The sequence below is a fragment of the Rhamphochromis sp. 'chilingali' genome (genome assembly GCF_963969265.1).
Source record: "Rhamphochromis sp. 'chilingali' genome assembly, chromosome: 10".
Taxonomy (NCBI): Eukaryota; Metazoa; Chordata; class Actinopteri; order Cichliformes; family Cichlidae; genus Rhamphochromis; species Rhamphochromis sp. 'chilingali'.
Genome location: NC_137937.1, coordinates 35,007,552 through 35,024,798, shown reverse-complemented (window position 1 = coordinate 35,024,798; position 17,247 = coordinate 35,007,552). Strand labels below are relative to the sequence as shown.

At 40.2% G+C, this 17,247-nt stretch overlaps 1 protein-coding gene across 2 annotated transcripts in view; it reads right to left on the bottom strand.

Annotated features, from left to right (window-relative positions):
• Positions 1 to 9,759, bottom strand: part of LOC308404456 (stromelysin-3-like) — a 34,776-nt gene extending 25,017 nt beyond the window's left edge. For both annotated transcript variants that reach the window (XR_013973121.1, XM_080894519.1), the window contains exon 1: positions 9,444 to 9,759. Coding sequence is in view for 1 of the 2 variants with exons in the window: in XM_080894519.1 (XP_080750645.1) it covers positions 9,444 to 9,560 (117 nt within the window). In the remaining variant the exon portion in view is untranslated. The remainder of the gene's footprint in view (positions 1 to 9,443) is intronic.
• Positions 9,760 to 17,247: the final 7,488 nt, after the last annotated feature.

The following is a 17,247-nucleotide window of genomic DNA, read 5'->3' as shown; positions in this document are numbered from 1 at the left end:
ATCCATTTGGAGACTGGTGAGGCTTAAAGTTAGCGCTGTGGCTGCTTTAACTGACACATCCACACAAATGACTGCAGCTGCTATCCGTCTTTTAGGCCTCACCTCGGTAAATTGGAGTCACTGAGGTTGACCTCTTGCTCGTGTTTTTGTTCTTGAGATTGTTTATCTGTGCAAGTGATAATTACAAGCACAATGCAGCAACGCAGACAGATAAAAACTCAATTTAAAACACCTTTTCATCATCATAAGAGGTCATGGCCTGTTCTAACCTTTAGGCAGCTCTGGGGCAATGTCTTCTGTGCAAACCATCCCCAAGCCTCACATAGGCTAACTTAAAAAACCCCCAAAAAACTTTAAAGGTATTTTGTGATATAAGTTACAATCTTTGCCTGGTTGTTTTTCCACCCCTGGTCGTTATCATCTCAGGTGTTTGAACATAATAACGATAGCTGTTTTGCTGACAGGACAACACGAAGCCTCTGTGGTTTGTGTTGATGACGGGGATTTGAACTGTGAATCACCTGGACACCAGCCAACCCCGGGCTCTAAACGAGACAGTTTAGACTGAAGCTGCCCCCCACCTGATCCCAATCACATCAGTGCTGAGGTGAGCGAGTGTCGGCTTTCAGGGTCGTAAAACTATACCTGGCGCTGGGTACACGGGGTTGGGGTGTGGGGGGCACTGCTTGGTCATTTCAAAGAAATCCTGTTGAAGACTAAGCCTCCCCAGCTGTGTGTCAAATGGACTGTTTGACCCGCGTGACCCCGCAGTCATAAATGTGCCTGATTCCTAACAGGTTCACTGACGTTCAAGGTTAAACCCAAGCACAGGTATTATCTTCACCTAAATGTGTTTTAGTTTGTACTCGAGATGATATCTTAGCCGATGTCGTTGATGAAATGCAGTGAAACAGAATCTGACGTATTATTTTTCCCAGTTAGAAAACAAGCTGATGGATTTTTAATCTTCAGCAGATAAAAAGTTAATTTCAGACTCAGAGTGCAGCTCCAAACAGCATATATTTAACCTAAAAGAAGAATCTTTGGAAAACAATGAGTTTTTTGGGGGTATATTTTAGGATAAACGTGTTCTGTCTTACCAACATTTTAGGTTGAGCTCAGTTATATGAAAGACCGCTTTGTTTGATGCCACCTCCACAACTTTGCTGATGAGACTTGGATGTTGCAGGTGTGCACACACAGACAATGGAAATCCTGTCAGGAGAGTGTGTGATGATGTTTGAGAAAGAAATGAAAAACTACCTTCAGGACAATTAATCTGTCACTTTCTGCTGAGAATGCAAGTTAGCGATGAGACACGAAATCTCCAAAAAGCCCGAAGGTGCTCACTCACGCTGAGAGCATGTGGAGGGGGTGTGCGATGGTGGCGGCGAAGGGGGTCATCCGTTACATGCACGGACACATCTAGCTTCTGGTTACAGTGTTGACAAGATCTGCAAGAAGCAGTGCAGGAGATCTGCGAGTGGTATTTAGAGAGCACAGAGAGACAAGTCTGGGCACGGTGCGTCTGAAGAGCGTCTCCAGTCTGACAACAAATCCACCACAACCCCCCGCCGGGTCACTGATGTGACAGAGAACCTCCAGGGAGATGGTTTCCACTCGTTTGAAGAAGAAAAACACTTTCATCCACAGCACATCTTCACACGAGCAGAGAGGTCCCTCAGTTAATATGTTACAGACATTTGGGAAAGCTGTTAGTGAAAGCACATGCAACTACTTCTGGAGTAGTTATTCCAACTTCATATTTTTTAACTGAAGAAGGAAATTACCAGAGGAATGTACCTGTGATTACTTTAGTTTATATGTTTATACTTCAGCTTTTTGTGAATGTTTAATGACTGGTTTAACTTTAAATTTTAAAGCCAGGTTTCTGCTGGGCCACTGACATTCCTTAGTGTCCTTTTGTATAGTCTTTGACAGACACAGAGCATAGACACTGATCGAAGGAGAGTTCCTATTATAAATTTAACTCTTTTGTTCAATTTCATACTATTTATATAATTATTTCACCATCACAGCAGACAAAACCTTTCAAACGCTAACAAACACAGCTGGAGTCAAGAAATGCACCTCTAAAATACTGAATAAAAGTCTAACACAGTAAAAATGTTACAATTACCAACCAAAAAAGCACAAACGTAGATACTCACTCACTTTTCTCTGCATCTGAACCACACTCCATAATACCATGAAAAATATACTATTTTATGCCTAATTTAAACTGTGTTATCGCTGGCATTTTTCATAGATTCAGCTAAAGAAATGGGGGGAAATGTGTTTTTGTGTTGAGTTGCTATAACAAAGTGCTAAAAGATACTATTTGAAATTGTTACTTTGCTCAGTCGTCTGTTATTGGAAAACACAACATTATTTCATCACTTAAATTCGGTGTCTTTTTATGCTTCGATGATTTATAGTCAGAGTTTAGGACAGCCAGTCTCCTTGGAAGCAAAATATAAAGAAATAAGGAGTGGCTCAAGATTTACTGTATATATTTGCCAGATTTGTTAACTGTAGTTTTAGGATAGACATTGTTTTTATTAAAAAATGCATCTGGGGGAGATTCTTCTGAAAAAGTCACATTTTTATAGACCCTTTGCTTCAGTACAGCAGAGTGAATTACGTCCACACAACATGTGTTTTGAATAAGGACCGTAGAAAATCTATAACTGCAGCTTAAGTATAAAGGAAATTGGCTACATAAAACAAGGAAATTATAAAATTTGATATGAAAACATCTTCTTGAAACTCAGAGAGCAGCACAGACTGGTGAAAAGGAAAAAGGACCCCAGGGTGAAAAAAAAAAAAGTTTCAAAGAGGCGACAGGTGATGCTGCCAGTGCTTCAAACAATGGTCTTTTTTATGGCAGAAAAACAAGAAGTGTAAAGATTTTTTCATCAACATGATATCTGAGTATCCAAAAGAAACAGTCTAAACCTAATCCAGATAACAGGAAGTAAGTCATAAGTGAGTGTTTACTTGAGGAGACAGATAAGGATTCAATTTGAAGGGTGTGCTCTTACTGAAACAACGGGGAAAAGGATTGCTTACAGTAGGAGAACATTTATTGTACTAGATGGGGGGTGGGGGTGGGGATGGTGGGAGTATAACAATTTTTCATCAAGAAATACTTTGTTATCTTCCTTCTTACTTCGCTAATCCAATTTATCTTCTGATGATCAGAAACACCCGGCAGTTGAAGGTGATACAAACCATCTGGGCATCTGCTTGAATCTCTTATCTTTCCTGTCAAGAAAAAAACCCAAAAGGCTTCCTCATATGACCTCAGACTCGCAGATCTCCTGTTCGCCTGGCCGCAGGATGATTTCACTGCTGATTGTGATTATTAATTAGAGAAAACCCCCAGGAGAGCCAACTACCAGGAAAATCAGCTGGCTTTTCTTTAAGGTTACTGTGGTGTGATTTGCTATTCGGCTTTTAGAGAAAAGTAAACGACACAAGTAAGACGTGCCAGAGTTAAAGTGAGGACATCAGGTACAAGGCTTCAACATCTGGACTATAGTTTGAACAGGATTTCTTTCCAGAGAAGGGAAAAATCCTGCAGCAAGGCACCAAACTTCCTGTTTAAAGGGGGTTCTTCTGCCCCGCTGTTGCCAAGTGCATGCACACTGGCTGTTGCTGATCTTGCTCTGATACTGTTTCTAACTTTTGTTGTGTAAATAAATTTTAACTGAGCATTGCTGTAAGCTACAGAAACACCTCACACGTACGGCAAAGAAGGGCCAAACACAACATGTGTGCAGTCTAACTGAACTTAAACGATAACATTAAAGAGTCCTGGATGTCCAATAAGCAGTGGCCTTTTCAGTAGCTATGCTATGCTACCTGAATTCTTTTCCTTACCTGTTTCTGAGCTGCTGTGGGTTAAAAATCTTTAAAATCTTTGTTATGCCTTTCAGCCTTCAATCTTCTCCTCCTCTTTTCTAGCTAGATGCTACTACTACTGCTCTGCAAGCTTCTATAATTTGGCTCATAGACAGTAGAAAAGATGCACGTAGCCTACAGACCTGAAAAGTGAAGCCAATAGGGAAGGGCATGACAACTTTTTTACCAGCCAGCGGGGGGCATCACCTTTCATTGAGACATGACTCCAGCTCATGTGATCCATGAGCTCTGTAAACTCTTCCCTGACGACTGTGGTCACTTTTTTTGCCATTTCACAAATCACAAATTATTAGCCAATGAGCATGTGCAGTGCCCTGTTTCTCGCCCCTCGCTCATCACATCTGGTTTCAAAACACCAAGATGGCGACTGCAAAAATGCTGTGCTCAAGGCTTCACAATTACAGAACTTCACCACCGACTGATGTTCAGCCTGCATCAGTCACGACTACTTAGTGTACGGTTCTAACAGAACAAACAGCAAATCTGGCACCAGAAGGTGTTTAACTCTTGAGAAGAACGTATGCGCTGTGTCTAACAGATGTGATTGATTGGTCACGTTCCTACCACAGATTAATCAGGCTCAAGTTTTATTGGGGACTGGACCAGTAAAATCCAAATATTGTTCAACAGATTTGTTTTTACAGTAACGCAGTTTGAGCTTTAGCACCAACCTGAAACGCTGCATGCCAATACTAACAAGTGGGTGACATCACTATATACAGTCGCTATATATACTTTTATATGTAGGCTATGCACTCATAACCTTTTTGGGTGCATGAGCAGTGCTGCTCGAACTGTGTAAATTGAGTTTTCAGTTGTTCTTTATTTAGTTTAAGACAACAAAACAACAGGTGAGACCTGCTCCTAAAACACCTGAGACAGAAATCCATAAATCCATCTTAGAGTCTTAAAGACTTTATTATGAATACTTTATAAGTGAGAATCAACAGATTTTTCCCACATTACAATATTATTGCAACGCTTCCCTCTCGGTGACATATTATTGCGATTTTTAATATATTCTCACATGCTGAGTGCATTATGGTGAATTACTGCTTAATCACATTTTTTCAACTGCAAATTATGTCCTCAAAGTAAAACTTTGTCTTTATCTGTTTTATCTAATGAGATAAAGTTATCAGATTTCAGTTATTGTTTTCACTAACACCTAAAGACTAAAGATGGAGTCTGTCTGATATCAGTCTGTGATTACATTATTTTTTGATGCCTCGCTGAATTTGTAGATTTCCTCACTTAGAAACAAATAAATAATCTCTAATTTCATTTAGTTCTAGTTTATTTTGAACCAAGACGAACAAAATATCAACCAAAAATCCATAAATAACACATTATATAAAAGTTCTGAACTGATTTGGGTGTCATTTTGTGACATACGTATTTGATGCCCTAGAATTCAGCCAGAACTCCGACTCCCAGAATTCTGTGTTGGAGGTTTTTCTGTTGAGCCGATTTAATGTAGATTTGCTAACATTAACTCATAAATTTGATGAATGAAATGAACCCTGTTATTCATAGTAATCCCAGAATATTTTAATAAAATAATGATAATTGGTGTTCCTGTATTGCCACTCAAAATATCACGATACCATTGCTATATCGATTTTTTCCCCCAACCCTTTCCATAAAATGTTTGCCTCGAGGCACGCTGCTTAGGTTACAGCCTCGATGTCATCCAGCTTTCTTGCATCTACACTTGCATCTAACCAGAAACTGCTGCAGGTGGGCAACTGGTTCATGTGCTGCTATGACGAGCTCACCAAGGCTGCAAAGTGAAACTACCTCCTGCAGCAACAGTCCAAGAGTATGAAGTCTGATCTTGTGTGTGCACACCTACTGCCCCACTACAGACACAAATACAGTGTAATTCTCTGGGAGACATTGCATTCAGTCAGTAGAGTAACCTGAACTGGAAATATAAAGGTCTGATACCCTCCACCTCCTCTCACCTTATCAGTAAAGGATTCAGAATGAGGCTCCTCCTCTTAAATAACAAGTTTTTAAGTGTATCCCCTTCCTGTGGTGTCTCATTCGACAATTTCAGCCCGCTGCAGCTGTGACCCAGATCCGCTTGATGGGAACCTAGGCTGGCTCTGATGTCACCATTGCTCTCACGGTTCCCCGGCCAATCCCTTTGCTTGAATGGCATCAACGTGATGGAAAAAAACAGACCGGGAAAACCAAGGGGCACTCCGGTTTTGCTGACAAAAGCGAAATGCAAACAGTTAGCTCTTACGGCCCCCTTACCCCAGAGAAAACAGGCGCTATGTATCCCACTGCCCTGAATGCCACAGACACACGGGCCTGCCCGGGCTTGTGTGATCGCTCACTCTGTTGTCAAAAAACAGAGAAAGACAGAAAAAAAGTGACAACACTGCAGATTACAGTTTCCCATGAAATGACCAGGAGTCATAAAACCATTTTCGCCACAGGTGCAACATAGTTCTGACAATGTGTTGCTAGTATAGCAATATTTCTTCACACCGTGACAATGTGTCATAACAACACTGCAGTGATCTGATGTCTGATTACTTTAAATTAAAAAAGAGGAAAGAATTGAAAGAATGTGGAAAACAATATGTGAAATTATTCAAAACAATGGAAGCACAACAGCAGGTTAACATGTCAGGCTGCGATCAGCTGACCAATGCTGCTAGCTCAATATTCACTGCTCTTTGTGGATTTAGCCAGCTATACTTTACTCTGACTACCACCAGTGGGCAACGGGTGAAGTGTTTTGCCCAAGCACAATGACCGAGCTTGTCCAACCCAGGGCTTGAACCGGCAACCTTCGGATTACAAGGCGAATTAGCAGTAACACGCAGTCAGTAACAAAGATATGCATAACCCAGACCCAGACCCCACACTTTGAGCTGTAATCGGCTCCTGCTGAACCGTCCTCTTTACATCATCCTAAATGTCTCCTGTAATTCAGTGGGAGAAAAGTGTGGCTAAAGAACTTGCCTCTACCAGTGAGAGGAAGTTACCATAAAGTAGAGCAGACATCAGATCATGGATAGCTCTTCTGTCTTAGACAATACTGCTCCACTGCTTAAATAAAAAATCTTGTTTACTATTAAGAAAACTAGAAAAGAAATACTGGGTATCTTCTATTATTGTAAGCAGATTCATGTTATCTTAATTTTTCACTTGAATTCTTGATTTTTGCTGCACCCTAAACAGCCATTAGAAAGTTACTTCTTGCTTTAACTTAAAATATTGAATGTTGAAAATGCTTAAAGATTATATGACTGTTTAGACTAGTTTCCAGTTGTGTAGCAATGAACGTATTCTGTCTGCTTGTTGCAAAAAGTACTCAGACTGTATAGAAATCGATGAAGAATTGGACCCTACTCTTTACTTGCTGATGGTATTTGCTGATATCGCTGTTAGTATTTGTGACAGCTGAAAAAGGAAAGTTTTATGTAAAAAAAAAAAGAGCCGGGAGAAACACCATTCAAACATATAATGAGCTGATGTTGCATAGTTTGTCCACCAGAGGGCACTCTGCAACTTCCCTGTGTTTGGACTAGCACAAACACAGTAACCAGCTGCCCTAAGCCGAGTCAGGCAGAGTGTTAATGGGTAATCTTGTTGTAAAAATAAAACATTATTTTTAAGCTGCATTGTCATATAATTTCATTTATTTAATTCTTAAATAACTACACATAACAGATATGAGTGAAATCTGTTTATGTTGTGCGTGCCTGAAAAATATCACTTCCTGGTAATAAATAAAAGGCCCTCATTCCAGGATAAATATTAGGGAGAGGACGTGCTACCAGTGTAGTTATCAAGAGCTCAGTCGGAGTTACAGGCAATTGGAAACCAATGACAACATATTTATAAATGCTGTATTCCAACCATACCAGTAAATCATGCCAGGGCAGCAGTCACTGGCACGAGTCCTGAAGACTCGTACAACAAAGTGTATGAACCTGCTACCAAACTAGCTTGCTGTTATGGTAGACCAGTCCTGGCATGTTCTCACCTGATCAAGGACCTGGTGTTAGCTTGGATTAAGACCTTTACAGGAATAGCTTTCCCTGCTTTAAAGTTCAAAACTCGCCATTGCATTTCTCATGAAACAATTGGTTGTTATTTCCCAGCTGACAGATACACTTGCCTTAAAGTATTCTTATTTCTCTGGAAATCTCTTGTCAGGAAATCTTTACATCTTGTGCTGTGCAACTTTTGTCCAAATTGCACTGTGTGTAAAACATAATGCACATTATTTACTCTACACATCTGAAAATAGGTTAAAAAATTCTTGTTAACTTGTAATCAGCAGAATGTAATCATTATTCCGGGTAAGGATTACGTTCTTCTCTGTAACTGCATATGCGAGCTGCCAGATTGTTTTGATAAAATGCGTTTTTGCTGTATACCTATAAACAGGACATTCCTTAGAACAAGCATCCGTGTTAAACAGGCCTTCACTGAGTAAATAACAGTTAAATAATCTAGAAAGGAGTCACGTGATGCAGGAGGAGCCGTGTAAATAAAAACACGGATTAAAGGAGTAGTAAACATAGCTGAATCTTAAATTACAATGCTAGAATAAATAGTTACATTAAACAACACTGCAGCATGTGGTCAAGTCCCCCATAATGGCAACAGACCAAACAACTGCTAAATTAGAAAAGCCACCACAGCACATGACAATGACAGAAAGACGCCATCATGCCGGGGCCATATGGAGGACCCCTCACTTTTATGGTGTTGTTGACAAAATGCCTTTAAGAGCTGTTATTACAGCTTCCTGCCCTGCAGACAGACTGCAGGAACCCTGCAACCTTTATTTTCTCTCTCCCTCCTCCCAAACCATCAGATCCTCATTACATCTGAGTCAAAACCAAAACACTCTGCTGTCACCCTGCGTGCATGCAATGCAGAAGACGTCAGGTTTGGCTGCAGTCACGCTCGTGGATGCTGCTGCTGAGCAGACAAAAAGTAAACAGTGATGATAGTAATTTCTTCAAAGTAAGAGCAGCTCTCGGGCTAATTACAGTGACAGGTCAACTGCTGTGCGCCCCTAAAATAGCCATTTTCTTAATTACAACACAAAGGTCATTGGTCGTGATGATTGAAAGCCATGCGCGTGCACGTGCGAGCACTTTTGCAGCTGGAGAAACACGTAAGAAAACCTGGAAGTAATTTCAAGTCAAGCCGTTTTTATGCAACAATTAATAGCGTGTTTATTCTGGAGCAGACTCTAAAGTCTGCACGGTAAAGCGGGCTATTGTGCACGACTGTGTGCACATGTGTCCGTGTGTGTTTTAGGGGGCGTTGGGGCCGATTGTAGCAGCAGAAAGAATGAAGAAAGCAAACACTGCACAGTCCTTCAAAATGAAAAGCAACAAGTCATGTTTGATACGTGCAACAGTGTCAGAGCTGAACCACTCATTCAAAGTTTACAAACTTCTGCAAAAGCACGGATGCTTCGACTCGGCGACAAGTTACAAAAATGGGGAAAAAACAGGCGTGCTCCAACTCACCGGTGCCTCTTTGTACCTGCTGGACCCCCGCGCTGGAAGACAAAGCATGACCTGTAAGTACTGCAGCGCAAAAACACAGCAGCACACGACCAGAGAAGTCCGCATCATTGCAGCCATCGGAGCCGTGGTGGTGGTGCACAGGAGAGCTGTTTTGCGCAGTGCAGAGCCCGGAGTCACACCGCTGCAGGATCTGGGGCAACTTATATAGACAGATTTCTTTGTTCTCAGTTTTTTTTCTCCAGATAGACTTTCTTTTTTTTCTTCTTCTTTTTTCTACAGCCCCGGGCTGATAATACCACCCGCTACCATGTGACTCGTAACCCTTTCACTGCCACGCCTGTCAACGCAAAACAGATGATGTTGATGGCTTTGGGATTTTCACCCACCTGTTATTTTTTATTTATTTATTTCAGAGACAAGATTAAGTTTAACCCAGGATTAAGTTTAAGTGGGGAAAGTGCATGAACTATAAACTCAAACACATGTACAGCGGAACTATTCAGTACTTTTAGAAAAAATGCAATGCGATTATTCTGAAAACAAGATGAAATAAGAGTGAGTGGGAGAATTTTTTTTAAAACTTAATTTCCATAATCACGCAGGTAGCATGTAATCGGCTCTGTCTGTCTGTTTGTTTGTTCGCAGTTAACACTTTTCAAGATATCATTTATTCTGTGTGATGGTAAAAACCAAAAACAGCCAGAGCTGATTTATTCTTCCTGAAAATATGTTCAAGGTCAAAGTCAAAGTGATCTACAGCAAATGTGAAAATTAATAATCCCACTTTTTAAACATTATCCTCAAACTTCACATCAGTATACTATTGAGTCATATACCATATGGAGAAAACTGTACAGCACACTTTTTATTAAAAAAAAAAAAAGACCTACAAGATCACACTGGCGCCATAAAGTTGGCAAATTCACACAATGCATGAATGTATCTTCAAACCTCATTTACGTTACAGCTTATAGAACCAAAGTTTTCAGCCAATTTGGCTCCGACCATATGTGCAAAGATAATAAAATAAAAACATTTCAATATGTAATTCTTCAGTGTCACAGGTCAAAGGTCAGGGTCAGGTGAATTAGGAAAAAGCTTTAGTTTCCATTGGATGATGCCCTAAATGTAACGCAATAGATTATGTTGATGTCATTGGGCGACGTAAGCATTTTCTTTGTTTGAGATCTGTAGAATCTGATTTTTCAACACATAAATGTATGAATTCACAATAACACACAAAGATTAATACACTACTAGATTTCCGTAGTACCAATCCTGACATCAGCACTAATAATCTATAAAAACTGTTGATATCATCGCATTGTAATAAAAAAAAAGGCTGACATCAGCATGTTGTAATAAGAATATCATAAAACATCAGAGTTTTAGGATTGTGTTCGGCCTTCTGATGGAATGTAATGGTATCACATGCAAAGCAGGTGTGATTTAAACTTTTTGTGTTGCCTGACACCAAACCCCCTTTTCTTGGTAACATTATGGGTGATTGTGCCAGCACATTATTGTGTTAGGTTAGGGTAAGCACTTATACAATGACATAATTCTGAGTGCATCATTAAGAAATAAGACTCTGAGTTCATTTCCAATAAGTGTTATTACTAAAGATTTAAAACCTGTAAATCAGGGTGTCCTTACTTTCACAAAATTCCCTTATTGTTGGAAGTGGCTGCAGTGGAACTGCTGCCAATCTCACCTCTGACTGTCATGTCATGGAAACGTTATTACTACATTAGCTACAAACACCTGGAAGGGGTCCAGCCAGAACTCTAGAAGCTTCAGGTGGGTTTAGTGGGTCACTGGTGAGGACTGGACCTCAAAGTTTGTAACATTTAACTAAACAAATGAAAACTTTGTGTCTGTACATGGTTTTTAATACTCTATTAAAGCGTAACATGTCTAAAAGTAGACTTGTAAGTGATAACACTGGACCTATATGACCTTTATAGATGAGTGATGTACCCCAAGGAAGAGAGGTTATCCAGAGATTCCACTGGATTCAGTGTAGAGTCTGTAAACATATATAACTGAGTCATTTTAATTGTAATAAAGCTTAAAGTTGTGTATGAATAAGGACAGGCCTCCTTTGATTGACTGGTGTGCCAAAAGATATAACTGATAGATGTCTGCTTTTACACACCTCTGATTATTTGAGCTGGTTTTCTGTCCACTGTTTCAAGGTTGTGAACACTGCTGCAGTCTATCCTGGCTGCCATGGGGCAAGAGGCGGGTCACCTGTCTGTCACAGCGCTAACACATTGAGAAAGACAAACATATGACCAGCTACGAATGGCCAATTAACCCAACATGCATGTAGTTGGACTGGGCGAGTGAACACAGGGAGGAGGTACAAACCCAACCTCTAGACTGCCACGTCGCCCGCTTTGGAGCATTTTAATGCAATTTTGTGACAACTAATATGAAATGATGTGTTTATTGTAATAAGAGCCCTGTTTGTGTGTGTGTGTGTGTGTGTGTGTGTGTGTGTGTGTGTGTGTGTGTGTGTGTGTGTGTGTGTGTGTGTGTGTGTAATTGAACAACTTAATAGCCAAATAATATCATATAGGCAGGTCAAAAAACATCAATTTAAGATAAGATAAGATAAGATAACCTTTATTAGTCCCACACGTGGGAAATTTGTTTTGTCACAGCAGGAAGTGGACAGTGCAAAAGTTATGTAGCAAAAATTAGAATACAATAAGAATAAATACAGTACACAACTGTACAGAATAGAATAAAATAAAATACTATATACAGTAGAATAAAATAAAATAAATATACAATAAGATAAAAATAGAATACAAATACAAATACTATATACAACTGAGTAAAAATACAACGATGACAGAAAGGATTATTGCACTTAGTATTATTGCATATGTATGGATGTGTGTGCTTGATCAGTTAAAGTCTTTATTATGGAGTCTGACAGCAGTGGGGAGGAAAGACCTGCGAAATCTCTCCGTCCCACACCGTGGGTGCCGCAGTCTCCCACTGAAGGAGCTGCTCAGTGCTGTCACAGTCTGCTGCATGGGGTGGGAGATGTTATCCATCAGGGATGACAGCTTAGCCGCCGTTCTCCTGTCACTCACCACCTCCACTGGGTCCAGAGGGCATCCTAGAACAGAGCTGGCCCTTCGGATCACCCTGTTCAGTCTCTTCCTGTCCCCAGCAGAGATGCTGCCGCCCCAGCAGACCACGCCATAAAAGATAGCAGAAGCCACAACAGAGTCATAGAATTTCTTCAGGAGTGGGCCCTCCACCCCAAACGACCTGAGTCTCCGCAGCAGGTACAGCCTGCTCTGCCCTTTCCTGTAGAGGGCGTCTGAGTTATGAGTCCAGTCCAGTCTGTTGTTCAGATGAACACCAAGGTACCTGTAGCTGTCCACAGCCTCAATGTCCATACCTTGGATGTTCAGTGGTTGCAGTGGAGAATTTTGTATGAGTAATCTGAATTTGTAAAGTAATTAGTAACTGAAGTTACAGTGACCCCTGTCTAGGGCAGCCCTGTGACACCTGTGACAGCTGTGGCTCCAGCCCCCTGCAGCCACGAATTGGATAAGCTGTGAATGGATGGATGGAAATCGAAGTATTTTAGTTGCACAATTTAGCTTGTACTTGTTGTACTTTGTTACTTTCCAGTACTGCTAATATTTGCCCAATAGAGTTTGATGAAAGGACACTTAGTATGATAATACTTGACCTCTTAGGGAGGAGTATGAGTGAGGTGAAGTTTTTATAGCAATTCAAGGAGTGTGTGAGTGTGTGTGTTGACGCAAAAATACTCCCTTCGTGAGGAAAACCTCTTTGTGAGCCGGTGTGAGAACACTTCTGTAATTATAACCACTAATAGCGGTAAAGAATTTAGCAGTGCCTTTCTGTGTAATGACTGTCAGGTTTCTGAAGGCTATTTGAACGTGTAAAAGGGTTTCAATAAAATCTGATTGGCTGACAGGGAACTGCAAGCCCTGCACCACATCAGGCCTGTTATCTGCAAGTGTAATGACAGAGAAAAAGGAAAGGCTCTGTAAGAAAGTAACACTACTCATTTCTGGACAGGAGACTGTAATTAATGTTACTGCATGCAGATGAATTACGTAAACAGGCTGATTTAAAGCTTGCACTGGGCTGATGAGAGTATATATAGAGAGAACCACAGCACGACACGGTTGTTTTTGTCCACGGTGACAAATTAAACTGTAACTGACAGTTTAATTAATTAAACTGTAACATTTATTATGATTAAAAACAAACATTTGAAATTTCAAATCCTATAATGAATAACACCGAAGTCTTTCAATGTAAGAAACCTTTATTCTTTTGAGCATCACAAACTTTCAGGGGACACCCAAAAGTCCAGTTATTTTACAAAATAAATTTGTATTTTACGCACTCTATGCAGTCCGGCGATAAACATTGTGAATCCCAGGAGTTTGTAGAACCAAGTTCAGCAGTAAAAACTTGAAGTAAATATTTTATCGTTCTCTCACATCACTGAGGAGGAATTTTGGCCCACTATTCTTTGCTGCTTCAGTTCATTGAAGTTTCCACACATTCATTTATTCACAGCTCTCTTAAGGTCCTGCCAAAACCTTGATTGTGCCTTTGCAACATCTTCTTCTTTTCCTTTTCAGCCATTATGTTGTAGATTTGCTGCTGTGCTTGGGATCATTGCTCTGTTGCATTACCCAGTTTTAGCCAGGCTTTAACTGTCGGACAGCCTCGCATTTGCCTACAGAACACTTTGGTATCCAGACGAGATTAGACTCAAGCTGTCCGATCCTCACACCTCCACTACAGCTTGACAGTTGGTATGAGGTGTTTGTGCTTATATGCTGTGTTTGGTCTTCACTAAACAAAGCATATAAGTACTGTAAATTGTGTGCAAATGTAATTGGGACACAGTATGTGGTGCTTTTGGTCCAGATGAACAGAATCAACCTTTTAGGATTTACTTACCTGGATGATTGAGCACAGATCAAGACATTTATTTAGATGCAATTTTGCAAACCTAAGGTGCGCTGCCGTGGTCTGTTTAGTGAGAAGAGCCTTTCTTCTAACAACTCTTCCAAAAAATTCAGTCTTTTTCTTTTTGCACTATCACAAAGTTTAATATTTAACATGCAAACTGAGGCCTGTAGAGTCTGGGATGTAGCTGTTGGGTTTTCTGCAGTTTCTCTGAGTGCGGTCTGATCTTGGGGTGAATTTGCTGGGACGTCCACTTCTGGGAAGATTGTGGTGTTGTTGTAACATAGACTGGAAAGCTTCAGACAATCAAAAACTGTCTAAATGTTTACTTTTTAGAGGTAGTGAAACTTCAATTAGTCAGGTGTGTTTGATTAGCTCCAAATGGCTGATACTGTCCTACGTTTTTGTAGGAATGCTTTCCTGTGAAAATTTCTTTCTTCACATGACCGTAAATACCAGCAAGGCATAAAATGCTGGAAATATTTTTGACTCCCAGGCTTTCTAGTAAATAATATAACCACCAGCCTGTCACATGTGCCTGCAAAATGCTTTTCAAAATGACTAAAAACTTGGGGGGAAACATTAAACTGAATAGAAGTAATGAAAGGCTGTGTTGAAACATGAATTTCAAGGGTACAAATTGATGTCTTAGAGTAAGATGGGCTCTTTTCTCCCCACAACCACTTATTTAGAAAAAGTGCTTACGCTGCAAACCGGAGCTCAACTTTTGCTAATACGGTCACATGTTTTTACTCACTGGCACTTCATCAGCATGTGATATAAAGCCATGGTCGGAGATAACAAGCTTTTGACATGGAACTGATAAAATCTGTGGTGCCAAGAAATGCTTTGATAGGCAAAAACTGAAAAATATGTTATCTATTAAGTTCTGCCATCCACAGAAAGATGAAAATTGAAAAGGAAAAGAAAGATGGTTATTAAATTTAGATTTAAGTGACTAGAATGATGTATGGTTTCCCAGATATAAGCAGTGGATCAGCTTTCCTACTGGCTCATTTTAGCCCAGTAGCCCTTAAACAGGATTCCATGAAGCAAACGACCGAGATGGAGGAAGGTTAAAGAAACCATCATGTCTGCATGGAGAAGAGGATAAGATCTGGACAACTTAAAGCTCCTGTGGTGCTTTTAATATAAAGAACAACTTCACTTCTTGACCGAAACATTTCAGCCCCGATTGAGGCCATAAGCCCAAACACAAAGAAAAACCATTGTTTTTATAGTTCGGTGTCGCTGGTGCTTTAACTTATTCTATTTTTAAAAGTTTGCCAGTTTACTTGGACTTCAAAAGCTGCATATTTGTCTCCATCTATTACGACAGAACCAAACCAATGAGATAATTTTTGCCTCAGGCAGGCATCTGAGAGTTTGTAGCTGAACCTCAGATCTACTGCGTTTTGATCACGCTCCATATATTTTTATTGTGTTTGAAAGAAGAGTGTTCCTGATCTCCAGCAGGTCTGTTATTTCATTCTCTCCGTACTTTCCACAAATGTGTTATTGTCTAAAGTTAGCGCATACTTAAAACAGCTCTGGTAACTGTACATAAACCTGTGCTGAGCTAGCCAGTGTCACTGTGTGAATTACATGAATGAGCACTTCCCCACAGATGGTCCCAATACATTTTGCTCCTCTGTGTTTTATTTTTCTTTTTTACAAGTGGTGGCACTGCTCCAACACATGACAGCAGCTCTCAATTAAAAAAGAAATACGCCTCAAAATTAGGATCCAAGTCACTGCCAAGTCCAATAAATATGAACAGGAATCTGCTGGAGTGACACTGGTCAAAGGAAACAATGGAAACTTGGCGTTTCATTTAAAATGCTGATTAAGGTGCTGCAGAATGCTGATGCATGTAATTAGAAACACAGCCACCGGTAAAGGTTTAAATGCCAGCATCCAGGACTAAATGTTAACACAGGCTGCTTCAAGGTAGTTTTTCTAGTGGCTGCAGATGTGAGCCATGTGAGAGTGGCTGGACTCTGTTGTACTTGGATGGCATTACTGGTTAGTTCACTGTGTTACAAACAGTTGAAGATAAACAGAAGATGTGTCTTCATGAATTTGATAGTTGTCAAACTTTTTGAAAGAGCCAGCTGATATATTTCAGTACACACCAGTGTGCACAGAAAAGCTTCTGTCCTCTTGCATCTCATCTTTGTTTTCTTTTTATTGTTTTCTTGAAATCCAGAAAACCGTCTTCCTGGCTCTGTTCAGAACCTTCCCACGTGGTTCCTATGTGTCTCATTTCTTTGCTTAACACTGCCGTCTGAAAAAATGTTTTCCCTTTTAATGATAGGTCATTAGTCATCTGCGCAAAAAGAAATTGGTTCTATTGATGCATCTGTCTATCCATCCATTCATCCATTCATTTATCCAGGTCTAAGTCATGGGAGCAACAATCTAAGAAAAGATGGCCAGACCTCTCGTGAGTGGACATGCCTGAAACGCCTCACCCATGAACCATCCCAGTCCGAGGGCTCACAGTTCTATCTGACAGAAAGTTTCTAAGGATTATTGTAGGGAAATTAATTCAAAGTAGTGACACATAAAAATCATTTATAATTTTGTCTGGTTGGATGTTGAAACCGTAACACACTGTGACAAAATCCAGTGATGCGCTTCATGAGTCACCAAACCAGTCCACCTCTGAATCCTCAGATTTATTTTCAGATTTGTACTTTTAATCAGTTTTTACTTCTAGTCGTCTTTTTTAACAGTTTTCAGTTCATTTTATTTTCAGATTCCACACTAAGTCGACTTGTTCCAGTTCTAACTTAAAAAGGTTTTTATCATTGTG